This window comes from Thunnus maccoyii, chromosome 9 (genome assembly GCF_910596095.1).
Source record: "Thunnus maccoyii chromosome 9, fThuMac1.1, whole genome shotgun sequence".
NCBI lineage: Eukaryota > Metazoa > Chordata > Actinopteri > Scombriformes > Scombridae > Thunnus > Thunnus maccoyii.
The window spans coordinates 26,651,085-26,665,193 of record NC_056541.1 but is presented as its reverse complement, the minus strand read 5'-3'; the positions used below and the strand labels follow the sequence as shown (position 1 = coordinate 26,665,193).

The following is a 14,109-nucleotide window of genomic DNA, read 5'->3' as shown; positions in this document are numbered from 1 at the left end:
TGCTATCCAATTGCACATTCTGGTCCATTTACACCTTTGTGTAAATGGAGTTGTGGGACACAGATTGAACAGTCGGGATCATAAATCCTCCCACACTTAAGTAAGTCAACACACACAGAGTGTTGAAGTAGCGACCTCTTTTCCCCTGTGATAACAGCAGGCGATACTGAAATTATTACTTTTAAAATAGTTATACATTGAATTTTCTGATGTGACACAAAAAGCAACCGTCTCAACACATAATCATAAAGGTAGCATAGGGTGGTAGTATTTGTCATGTGAGCAAAGTTTCTGTCTTGCTCATAATTCAGAAATGCAACTCATCAATCAGAGTTCACGTAAACGAGAAACCTGATTATTGTAAATCGGGGCGGGGAGTTAGAGAAACCTGGTTTGCCTAGGTAGATTTCTAACGGGGAATGCCCATTTCTTTGCTACATATACTGGTAACCGTTTACATATGTGCATGACAAAAGACTTCACACGAGGAAAGTAACCGCGGAACCGCTGGATGAAAGGAGAGGTAATCACACAGAGCCATGTGTCCTCATATGTAAAATAATATCATCCAAATTCTGACTAAAACTGACACAAAAGTTGCCTCAAGAAGTCAGTAGGTTGGTGAGTCGGTATTCACCACAACATCTGGCTATTTGTTCAATTCACACATTGTGGGAGAGAGAGCTCTAAAGTTAAAATAAGGAAGCCTCCGAACTAAAGTAAACTAAAGATGCAGATTTTCTGTTTAGACAGTGGTTTCTATGACCTGGTTACTTCAGTGCATGTGTGTTTCAGCACATTTTATCCAGTTAACTTTAGTCTTCCTAAATCCTCTAGACTGGAGTGTGTTCATCTGGCGCAGAAAACAAAAACATGAATGTATATTAAAAATCACATCAGGGTTTCATCTGGATGTGAGGCACATGAAAAGAAACTGGGAAACTCCGTAACTGCAGCCCTTCCCCTATCATTCCGGTTAAAAAACGTTTTATTGGAGGCGCCTTTATGTTTATTTTTCCTGTCTTTAGACAAACAGGCAGACATTTGAGCAAAAGCTTGACGACATAATTCAACAGCCGGTCTCTACATACAGATATAAGATTAACTTTGTTTTCAAAAAGGGCACCAAAAGTCTCAAAAGCAGCCAGACTAACCCCATCTACATTTTAATTTCATGATACTGCAAAAATATACATTTCATACCCTCATTTGAAATTCACAATGAATAGATGTACTAAGATCTTCTATATCAGCTGTTTTTAATGCATTTCAATCACTATAACTACACCTATGACTTTGACTATGATCATAAAACTATCAGCAAAAGAGAAAATAAAAATAAAAACATCATCATTTGCCTGAAAAATGTTTGGATACAATGTAAGTGTTGGGCAGGATGTACGCTGGAAAGAGCAACGCACTGTATTCAGCAGCAATAGCTATCTGCGAGTGTCATTCGGTGGCGTGCGTGTAGCTGATCTACAGTTAAGTCTGCCCCTTACTCCCCCCACCCCTACTCCTACTTCTCATCTCCTGTCAGGGGCTTCAGAAGGGGGAAAGGCGGCCTCCAGAGGATCCACATGAGAGTGGAGCAAGATGGATCATCATGTGCCATGATAGGCCTGGATAAGCATCTGGTGAGGGAAACACAGACATTCCCAGAGAGACCTCCCTTCCCTCTCCAAACCCACCAGCGAGTAAAATAAAATAAACCAGCCATCCTGAGCTTGGCTGACATGACACAGGCTGGCGGTAACCTAAGCCCTAATCCCCGCCCATCCACTGACTCTGCCAGAACTCTTTAAATAAAGTTTTACCATGCCACTTAATTAGTCCAGATGTTTTAATGCTTGAAGAGAGCCGGACTGTAAAAAAAAAAAAAAAAAAAAAACATTCATAAAAACACGGTGTGTATATTGAGGGAGGGTGAGGGGTGGGATCCTGATTTATACTTGTAAGCAGCAGAGCTTAGCCTTTCAATCATTCACAAGCTTCAACCCAAGGCAGTAATCTGATAGTCGTTTCCATTTTAGTTCCTATTGCAATTTTCTAAAATACCCAGATTCATAAAATACCAAATCTGTATTCTTAGCAAAGAGCGTTTGGCTAGGAGGCTTCTTTATCTGCCAACCATCGATTTCATCTGATGAAATGTTGTCTGCAGTAAACACTTAAGGTGGTTACTGAGAGGAAAAATACCCACGATTCAAAAAGACTAGCTGATTGGCCAGTCTTGAACAATCCAGCTTCACGTTTTCATTTCATTTTCAGTTGTTAGAATCCTGGAGGTTCCCCTTTATGATAACCCGAACGCTTAACTGAGAGATTCTGAGTCATGAAGTAACTGGTCGTATCAGTTCTTAAACCAGCGTTAGTTCCAGCTGCTATGGTGGAGAGTAGAGAGATGTCAATACTATAATTCGGCAGTCGAAAGTCATATCATTAGCTTTAACATTCACCGCTAATTTTCCTAGAACAACACATGTAGCTGTCATCAATAAATTAACCCAGCGCTACGTTTTAATAAGCACTTTTTAAAACGAGTATAATCAACAGTGTGTCAATATAACGGCATGCATGGTGGAGGAGTTACTGGGGTGGAAAAGAGCGAGTCTGACCATACTGTTTCTCTACTAAACATGGCAGACAGCCAAAAGGGAGACAGTGTGGCAGGGATATGAGTGGTTTAGCAGTCACAAAACCTCCACCATAATCCTCCTCCTCCCCTAGGGAAACTGTTATTTATAGCCTTATATATTTTTAACCTACTTTTCTCCAAAATAAAAAGTCGAAGAGAAGAGAGAATGCAGCTGCCTGGGGGAGTGCGTGGACAGAATCGTGGTACAGTGAGCGAGAACCAGCTACGGTGATTGAATGCGCCGATTACAACACAGAAAAGTCTGTTTAAGACTTAATTGCGCTGAAGCCAACTGAAGCTTGGCAGGAAAAGTCACATTGGAAAACCACACATGAACATTTTAAACAAGCTAAACACTGCCACTAAGCAAATTCAACAGAGCTGCCAGCACTGGCAAAGCCTCCAACATCTACAAGCATGACGGATAAAGACTTAAAAACTAGGTACCTTATAAATATGTGCAGAATGCACCTGAATGACATCACAAAAAAAGGTATCTTTGCTTAACTTTCCTCGCTGTCACACATCATTTCTATTTACAGGTTGTGCACAAACAAGCATCATGAAAAAAACTTTTACTCTGAGGAACTTAAATCATCAGTGTGATCATTTCTAAAAAGGTGGGTCGTATTAAACTACATGTGAAGCAGGACTTTCCCTGCCAGATCACAAAATTTATATTTAGCGATCTAGGAGGCGCCCATCCGCTGAAAATCTCCTGCTTGTGAGGGACTGTCACTTTCTCGTCAGGTTTCACTCTGTTATATGCGTGTAACCATGACCAGAAGCATATTTTTACAATTCAGTCTTCTGCCTTTGCCAAAACACATGTGAACTACACTCAATACTGTACCTGAACGCATCCAGTGAATGAGGACTGAAGATGCTACTCTGCTCACATACTGCTTTTGTTACACAGTCTGTGTAGATACTGTGTTAGACAGAAATATAAATCTATTCCAACACTAGTTACATCTACAGCAGAACCACTAGAACCCCTCTACAAAGAATATATCCATTTTAAAAATCAAATACATAAGCAGGAAAACTCGAGATAGCATCAGCGATCTCTAAACAGAAAGCAAGTCGATCTGATCATAAAGTTAAGACCAGATCCATAAATGTGCAGTTACCTGTTTCTTGCGAAGCTTGCAGATCTGCTGCTCCACCATGGTGATCTCCCTGTCCACACGGTCCATGTTCTGGATCAGCTCCTCCTTGGAGAAGCGAGCCGGCACCAGATCTAAGTCAGGGTCCATGTGGACCGGGCTCACTGGGGAGATCGGCTCTAGCTTCCCTATGGAACTTCCACGCTCCTAAAAAAGGAAGAGCAGAGAGAGAAGTGACATGGTTAGATACCATAAAAATGAAACATGTATATGATATGATGGTCCTCGGTGTGTTTAATGTTACAATGTTGAGGAATTTGGGAGGTCAAAGAGGGTCTTATAATGGTAAGGTGAGTCTGGATAAAACTAATTAATAGACATGTTTGTGTATCTGAAAACAAAGCAGAAAGGCCCTCCTGATATGGTTTGACCATCTTAGAAGAATGAACTTGCAACCCCACCTAATGCACATTTCCACTCTCCTCTCTCTTGTTGAAAGCATACCTGCCTTCCTCTGATTGTAAGGTCTGTGTGTCACTCTACAAGAAATCATCCAAACACAGTCTGTGTATCCTTTGGGAAGGTAACTCAGGCCAGTAATTAAGTCCTCTGGGTAATGAAAGCCAGTGTAGTGTCTCGGTGTCACTAGACCACACTAATGAATATGAGGTCACAGCCTCCCTAGCCAGGATTATGTGCAAGAGCACTGGCAGCTGGCTCTACTTAAGAGACTTTGTTTCCAATGTGACATGCTCTGTTGTCGGGATGTGAGAGAGAGAGAGAGAGAGGGGGGGGGGGGGGGGGGGGGGGAGTCTGAAGGGTAGTGCAACATGTGTGAAGATCAAATTCAGGAGGTAATTATTAACCATTTCTTCTGGCAGAGAAATGGAAATGGTGTGTGTCTGTCAGTCAAACAATACACGGTGCAGCTCATCAGTGGATGTGAGAGCACAGGGAAGGGATTCATCAAATCACTGACTTCACGGTACTCCTGTGTCAGTGAAACCTCGATGTGTAAACACTCAATGACGAGCAAAGTATAAACCTCTCTTCAGTGACATTCTGGACCACCTCTGACAGCAACCGCCAGACCTAGCGGCGCTGACGGGGGGACTTGCAGCCTCACAGTGGAAAGGAGGGGTATCCTGCATCATCATCGTCTGCTGTTATCCCCTATTCAGGCGAGGGTGAGGTACATTTTTTCATTCAGAACTGGTTTGAGGTACTCCACACGTTAATATGGTTTTAACTTTAGCCTGTCAGACTGTCAAGCCACCTGACGCCTCCCAGACAGGTTGATGAGGCGTTTTGTGTTCTGTAACACATTCGCCTTCGAATGTGCTGCCCTCAAAAAGCCCTACACCCACAAAAAAAATGCTTAAAGCCAATTCCCAGTAATCTGTTCACATGAAAAGCAAGTGTGGAAATGGAAGTGCTGTTGCATGCACCTGTTTATGTAACAACACATGCAAAAGGACAGCGAGGGCCCACTCGTGCAGGGGCAGGATTTATCTTTTTCTGACCGGCAATATTTGTGTTCTTATTTTCGGCTTGTAATGTGAGCTTTTTGCGATTTCTAACCTCCATGAATTAGTGTGTGTGTTATTCAGCTCGGGTTTTGTTCTGCGTTATTTTTAAACGTTTGAAATGAAGGTTATGTAAATGGGCTAATCTGGACTAGGCAGGCTGCATTATAGCCCCGTAGACCTGCTGTGATTGAAATGTCAGTGCCAGAGGATGTTAAGGGGCTGTCCTAGATGAAGAAGCCCAAGGTTGCCAAAGCCAGTTAGTCACAATAATTCACCATACATAAAAACAAAACAACAAAAAAAAAGGGAAAACAGCTCTTAGGATGGACTGACTTTGTCTTAAACAATATCTTTGAGTGCAAATAATACCACTACTATCCTCCTGACCTGTGTTACAGTTCAACAGCTGATGTAAAAGCCTGCATCATTACACAACATGTGTGTATCACAATCACAAGAATGTCAGAGATTCAGAACATAATCTTGAAAAAAAAAAAAAAATCATCATTGCATGGCTTGTTGGGGGGGTGGCATCACATTAGTACAGTGTTTTTATAAGAAACTTCAACTCACATCATTCTTGCATTTGTTTAATGGTTATGACATTTCAGATTTTTTTTATTATCAAATTCAGTAAAGTGTTTGCAAGATGTTTAAGACACTGTTAACCAGGAAGGATTTGATGGTGTGACAAATGTAAAGTCAAAAGAGACATTCAGAGGTTTTCCCTCCAGTGTTGTGCCCTATACTGTCCTCTGTTGTTGTCAACAGTACAGCAGCACATCAACAGCTACTACACCTGTGACATAGTATGAAAAGGTCACAGGCCAATAGCTAAGCCCTCAGCCCAGCGCAGCTTACAGCTTATATGCCCTCGACAACCCCAGTCACATTTAGAACATTCCACAACATGATGTCTCGGGCTGTGCGTGCATCAGGTTTTTTTTTTTGTTTTTTTTTTATTACCTCTGGGTGTTGTAGCGTGTCTGTGTGAGTGTGTTCTGTTTAGTAAGCACCAGCCTGTGTGACTGAGTCATATAGTCTTTAAGCGTATGCATTGCATCTAACAGTTGAATAAAGCAGAAGACATCCTGTTTTCTTACTAGAATGTGGATCTAAGTTCACACTAGTCCCTCTGGTTTGGACATCAAGCCCGCTCTGATGCAAGAGGACTCAACAGCAGGTGCACAGAGCTACTGATAGGAAGCGACTGTGGTAAAGCTGTCCTTTGGTTTCAAAGCCAAATCTCATTGTAGAAGGGAAATAATATAAACTATAGAAAAAAAAGGTTGGTCTAATCAAGGTTGAGATTTGAAGCTATAGGAAAATGAAAAGCTTCAAACTGCAGTTTACTGGTGTAAGTTGTGTGGGTGGCCTTGCAGTGAACTGAAAATGTCAACTACGCTTGCATACTTTTGCTGCCGCTACCTTCAATTTTCATGTTTTCCTGGAACCAAAGACACGATGTCAATTCTATGTCAATGACTTGGAAAGTTTCTAAATGTGGACTACTGCTGCTGTGTGGGTGTCAGCTTTAATGTAGCGCTGCAACTATCGGTTGTTTTCATCATTTTATAATCAACGGTTATGACGATACTTCAAACGTGCTCAGAATGCTTTAAGTAAATGAGAGAAATCAAGTTGATCAGGCAACTCTTCAAAACAATGACTGTTTCCTTGTACAGAAAAATATATAGATTTTTTTCATATTATAGTTTATTTACATCTGCAAAAAGTTAAAGGTTGTAAAGTAAGAAAAATACCATGATACAAACATCTACAAGAATGTGGCTCTTAAATTGCTGCAATACATTTGAGTGTTGTTTTGGTGGCGTATGATATGTCAGTGCTGTTCTATGCTGACAAACATCGGCTCAAGAACCATAATACAATAGAATCCTTAAAGGCTGGCGATTTTCTATATCTTTCTTATCGTAAAACAAATATCATGTGCAAAGCCAAACCGACAATGTACTCATCCTCTGTGTCGCAGACTTCTGTTGTTCAAAAACTATTAAAAACCCGTCAATGAGTCACACTGTTGCATTGGGTGACATGTTCCCTCGCCCTCGAAGAGTGTGATTACCGTCGTTTGTTCAGAAATGGCTCCAAAGAGTAATACCAGCAATAAGATAGTACTTCTCAGGAGAGAATATCTGTTTACAGAGCTTCGCTAGCTTATTGTGCTACATATCACAATCTCTTGACTTTGTACTGAAGTTCTTTGAGAAATTTATAATGTAGTGGTACAGGATGAAGACAGTCGGTGTGTGTTGACTACTGGCGTGTGTTGACCCTGATCACTGAACATCTTGTGCAAATAAGGTCATCAGTCCAGATACAGAACTGATGGTGTTATGACTAGAAATATATTGAAAATAAAATTTGTTTGCTCGACGCAGCAAGTGACGGAAGGAGGGCGTTGCTAGTGGCACTCAAACTACAGTAGTCAAAATATTAATAAAATATGAGCCATTCATGTGAGGCAGCTGTCACGGGTTAATCTCTGGATTTCAATATTAGCAGATGCGTCAGTCTGCAGTGTGGTTTGGTACACGTCACTGCTGAACCACAGAATTGTATTGTATGATGTATTATTAAGTACCAAATTAACATTTACAAAGTTACATTTTTAAGGTGAAGAAGGCTGCTGCGTTCAATCCGGTAAAAGGCTTGTAAGTGCCTTGAGTTTAGAATATTTTATCACAGATATGAGTTCCCATGGTCAAGAATCAATCTCCACGCTCAAGTTTCAGTTTGACTTCTCATCTTCTTTCTATTTGCATGCTGGCTGTCTCTCAATTTCTCACAGAAGCGCAGTTTCTACATCCCTCTCTCCCTCTCTTTATACTTTTATTTATCTGGCTTCGGTCAGTTAAACGATGTTTCAACATCAGTACTGTTGAGTTCATTTCCATCACTAGAGACACCTGGTCACGAAAACTGGGTCTCATCAAGTGTCCTACCAGGGTTTGACCTCTCGTTGAGGGGAGGGTTGCAAATATAGCCCATCCAATACTAGATTGCTGAGGGTCAATATCATAACAATATATCTGCTGATACTCATTTTTCACATAAAACACATGGCATGAATCAACATTTTTGATAAGGATCCTTTAAATTAGGTTAATAAAAAATTATGTCCGAGATATGTACTGCATTTTTTAAACTTCAGTGTCAATACTCACTGGTTGACCAACGATGTCAGTGTCAAACCTTTTTCAAAACCACCAAATCAGAATGACTAAACAGTGGTGTGCACTAACAAAATGTGGCTTTTGTGCTACACTGATTCACAGTGAGTCATGATACAAACGTCAGCTTTGTCTGACACTACTGGTCTACTCCCTCTTTTCCTGTTGGTCTTTGTCTTTTACTCCTCCCTTTCCCTTTTCCCCTTTATCTGTGCCTCTCTACACTTGCCCTTTGCCTTATTTCCAGTCATATCTCCCCCTCTATTCCACTATCATTTGGTGCACTTGTTCCATGCAGTGATTGCATCTGACATGACTTATATAATGGGTTTACAGCTCTCACTGCTCTGAGGGGAATTACTGACATTCCTGAATATTTCCCTGCAAGCTTAAGAGTCAATGTTTTTTTTCCTGTACCTTCTGTTATTGGTGTATCTATTTACCATTCCTTGGCTGTCTGCCTCCCCTGGCAGTTTGAAGCACTCTGTGTAATGTCAGGAACATCTCCCCATCAGCAGCTCTACACTGCAAGCAAGTCGTTTTGATCTGCGGTTCACACAGTTTCGTCCTCAGTCTTTTGAAATCTAGGTCAGCTCTATTATTTATTAATTGCTGTTTCACAACTCCCTTAGTCTTCCCACCGCTGCTCACAGCTTAGCTACAATGCAGAATCTCCCTCATGGTTCCTGGTGTGGTATGGCTAATAATATCATTTGTAGTTCTGAAGGAGACCGGCAAGATCAATTTATAAAAAATAACACACACACACACACACACACACACACACACACACACACACACACACACACACACACACACACACACACACACACACACACACACACACACACACAACTTCAAGAATAAAGTCATAATAATTTTGGAGGGAAAAGTGGTCACTATATGCAAATTTCTCAAAATCTTCTTCTGCATGTGTAACTCCTGGAGGCACCAACAGTGATTTCCTGAATACTGGCACATTCATTCAAAAACACTGAGATACACTCAGCTCTCACTTACCACAATAAGTATGAATTCAAATTATACAGCTGTTGCTTGAATGAAGTACTGACTATTTGTCATTTGTTTGCTGACCATCATGCTGCAATATATTCCAAACTGTCAGAATCATGTAGTGTACTTTACTTATATAGCAAGTACTGACCTTTGCCATATCCTCAGCCCCTCCCATAGGCAGCTGTGGCCGGTGGGACGAGGGCCTCATCAGAGACTCTGGTGTCATCTCTAAACGAGGCCGTTTCATCTCATACTCCACCTCCGATTGGCTGCTAGGGTCTGATAGGTAGATGTGCTCATAGCGGATATGCTGCTCTTGTCCTCTGAAACAAAAAAAAGACACACAATTGTAGCATATTAGAGAAAAGTGTGGTAAGCGACTAAAGATGATGTACAATAAGGCAGAAGCTAATTATTATAGGGCTTGTGCTGAGACACAGGTTTTTCATATACATGAGTTGTTACATGGTTTGCTGTAATTGCTCTTACATGAGTATCTCTTATCTCATGTAACAGCTGATGAATGCAAATCACAAGGTAGAAATAATAACTGAAGAACAGAATTTCCATTAAATTATTGGTGTGTTGCATCAGGTTTTTAACCACACGTGCAGGCTGAGTCCAGTGTGAATTGCAATGACATTTAAAAGATATTCATGAATGCCAGAGGATGAACCCTTATAAGTTTGACGGTTTTTTCCAGCAATGGACAAAAATGTTCATTTGTCCAACTCTTCAATTCATGTCAGGATACCTTTAAAACTTAACAAAATGCCTGTTAGCCCCCTTTGTATGTTTTCATAAAATGATGATAGCTAACAATGTTAGCATGCTAAACATCAGCTACTTAAAATCCATTAATTGAAATGCATGTCAACACGCTGGATGTAAGCATGCAAACATATGAATGCATATATCGTCATTAAGCTGAGAGACAGCTGAGTCTGAGGCAGACAAGTACACACTGACTGATGAAAGTTGAGCCAAATCTGATAATGCAGGAGGGAGGAGTTATTCCCAAAGATGGGCTGATAGAAGATAAGGACCATGTGTGAAGTTTGACAGTCTGATTGTTATAATTTGCCTGAAATACTAGTCCAGACCTCTTACTTCCAAAAGCATAGTGAAAGTGAAAGCTGGAGCAACCATGAAATGAAACACAAATCAATTAAATCAAACCAGACAAAAAAGATCAATTAAATCCTATCTATCAAGTGAAACTGATACCCCAGTCTAAGAGTTTCAATAATCTAAGATGAAAAGACATCAGTAGCCAAAAGACTAAACTGATCTTCTGAGTGACAGACACGGCTCGGTGCTGGTTTTGTTTAAAAACAGCCTAATCAAATCTCATACAGGCTACTTTTAAACCACACAAAGACACATTTTTACCCAAGATGACAGTTACTGCCTGAGATCAGGCTGACCTAAATATTTACTGCTGTGTTCAAGGTACACACAAATGCCAGCTGGCTTCATTTGGTTCAATCAGAATCATCATAAAGTAATCACTGAAGACCATTTTCATCTGCAGAATGGGAACATGCAGTTGGTCATTCAGTAGTGGAAAGTGGAAAGAAAGGGAAGCAAGACAATTGGAAATGGTGACTCACTGTAACACTACAATCTAATGGTCTTAAATATAGGAGCATATGGTGGAGCTGCTCTTTGTGGGGTTTTGCAGGCATTGCTAGGTAGTCAATGGCCCTGCACACAAAGCCAAAAAAAGTGTTCAGTTTAGATCTGTGATAGAAACTGTGGCATTCCCTCCAAAGACCCTATACTGTACCCCAAAACTAGAACTGATCTGGATGGCCTGGAATGCTAACAATTACACTAACAGCCACTGGAGGAGGGGGAAGCACCGCACTGTAATGTGATCTGGTCATGATCCGCTGTATGTGTGGTGCTAGTACAAACCACACTCTGTACATGTTCATCACATTCATTAAACTCATTAGTACATTGGGTTGGGGGGAGGGGGGGTCGCCAGCCAGGAGCTACAGCGCACCAATAAAGCAGAATCTTGGTGTGTAGTCAAATGACAGCTTCCGAATGTCAACTGCACTCGCTACTTAGATCTGGGAAATTTTATTAGCCCACTTGTAAATGGTTCTCTGTTCTTTCTGAGGGAACGGTTTTCTCAAGTCTGCCCTGCAGGCAGATGCCAGAATGTCAGTGACTTTGCTGCCAGTGTCAAAATGGAAGTGGCTTCTGAAGAGAAGAGGGAAAACACAACCATAATTGCTGGTCCAGGCCCACAATGGCCTAGTGTGTGGTTTTGATATGTGCCAAAGAGCATGGAGCCTCTCTCTGTCCTGTAGAGTGTTGGCGGGGTGGTGTAATCGAGACCATCCCCTCACTAGACCAGACGTTCATATAGGAGAGATATGCCATATCACTTATGTAATGTGCAGGGTTACATCTGCGTGTTAAAACTGTGTTCTTGGGTGTCAAGGAAAGAAACGTATTATGGATGTTTCTCTATGTGATTTCCTAAATAGTGCCTCGAAAAACTGGGTGCGAGAATTAATACCCAGATGGTCTGTCACCAGTGTCCGAAATTAACTTTTTGACTCACCTGCCAAAGGGACTGATAGATGAAAAGAAATCCACCAGCAAAGCATATTCTTCACCAGCCAAAATAATAAATCCCCTGGCCTTGAAGAGGCCAGAGCTAAATTTCCATAAAATAACCAAATAAACATGCATTATCAAAGCAAGTTAGTTCAGTCCAAAATTTTAATTCATCAATGTGGTGCACAATATTGTACGAAGAGATTCTGTTTTTGGTATAAAAAAAAAAAAAAAGATTTCATAATATCAAAATGAGCAACATCTGCTGATCCAGACTTTCATTCTGCCATTCTGTATTGTTACAAATAACTCAATATGCAAGACAGTTTTGTATATCTTACAGGTGAATCAGAGGAGTTAGCCAACAAAAACAAAACATCTGCAAGGATTAAAGTTCTCCGTCGCTACAACGGATTTCCCTCATTTGGGTTGAGAGAGAGAGAGAGAGAGAGAGAGAGAGAGAGAGAGAGAGAGAGAGAGAGAGGTAACTTCCCACTCATTCTCTATCTTATTTGCGGACTTCGACGGTGTGTTACAGTGTGCGTGTCCATGACACAGACCAGCGTGGAATATCTAAACACAGAGCACTGCTCAGCTTTAGCAAATAGTTCTGAGTGACAGATCAAACATCGGTATAACCATAACAATGGTAAGATTGGTATTATTATTGTTGAATGTTCACTCAGTGAAAGCGAGTTAGACTCTGTATAGGGACAAACATGAGTAATTTTCTCCAAGCCATCATGCCAGATATTCTATTACATGACTATTTTGGTACAAACATTTACCCGCCAGTGTGGCGGATTGCCTTCCGAGATTTACTCACCAAACGGAAAATCTACCAGCATTTGGCGCTTGGCGGGTGTTAATTTCGGACCCTGTGTGTGACTACTTCCCCCCCAAACATATTTTTCTTATTCATTCAGTTGCACACTTCCTCATCTCCATAGAGGGTTGGCACTTACATAATCACATCATCAAGCTCTAGCCCACCACCCCCCCCCCCTCTGTCCCTCTTTCTTTCTCCCTCTCCCTCTTGTGAGCGTGCAGAATAATCTGATCCCTGGGGAGGATTTGTCTGGAGGATGAGAGAAAGAGATCTGTGTAGAGGTGGGGGAGGAGCGTATGGGGAGGAGAGGGAAGGGGGCAACACAACACAAACACCAACACACCATAACACCTCCATTAGTTTCTCACTGGCTTGGGCCCCATTAAGACAAGAACAGAGATCATGTGTGCTGATAGCAGCCTGTTATTGTGAAAGCACTACAGTATTTGTGCGGCTGCCAATCTCTTCTTGCTCCCCAGAGGAGCAGCTCTGCAGCTGTGCGTGGCACAGGGACGGCTTACAGAGAGAGAAGCCAGGCTAACTGCAGCACAGCTGGGATGAATGAAACTGAGAAAGTGCACAAAAGAGGAGGAACAATGAGTGGGGTCCAAATACATCATGCAAAATTTGCTCAAGCCCTCAACTTTTCTGTATATACAGCCAAACTAAAAACGTATTCTCCAATGGCCAACAACCGCAGGATTATTTACAACCACTAAATGCTGGATTTTTGGAATAAAGGTTGTTGTCTAAAAACAATTTGTTGGATAAGTTATGGAGAGTGGAATGTGAATTTCCAGATCCACAAAGCATCTTGGTTTATGGACAGGGGTGGGAAAAGCAATAAATTCTTAGATGCATTATAATTCTTTTTTGAGTAATTCAGCAGTGATGCTCTTAACTTTTTATCATAATTCAAAGGGTTTTCTTTTGAAAGAATTACCAATGAAAAAAGCAAAAAACCAAACCAACAAAAAAGTTATTGAGTATAGGTGACACCTATTTAGGGCTATTTGCGCAACATCTAGAAACACAGACAGCAACATTTAGCAAACACTGACGTAACTATGCACGAATCCAGGTCTAAGCAGAAGAATACTATTTTGTCATGCATTTAATACATTAATCACAAAGCATAATCACAGCCACAAAACAAACTCATTTTGTATCACTGCACCAAATGTGTTTGCACTCTACACTCTGTTCTGCCAGAAAA

General features: G+C 41.1%; 1 protein-coding gene across 8 annotated transcripts in view; it reads right to left on the bottom strand.

The window, feature by feature from the left end:
• Positions 1-14,109, bottom strand: part of ncor2 (nuclear receptor corepressor 2) — a 105,529-nt gene that overhangs the window by 62,645 nt on the left and 28,775 nt on the right. For all 8 annotated transcript variants that reach the window (XM_042420152.1, XM_042420149.1, XM_042420153.1 and 5 more), the window contains exons 4-5: positions 9,636-9,810; positions 3,772-3,954 (exon numbers count right to left, since the gene is read on the bottom strand). In XM_042420152.1, coding sequence (XP_042276086.1) covers positions 3,772-3,954; positions 9,636-9,810 — 358 coding nt within the window. The remainder of the gene's footprint in view (positions 1-3,771; positions 3,955-9,635; positions 9,811-14,109) is intronic.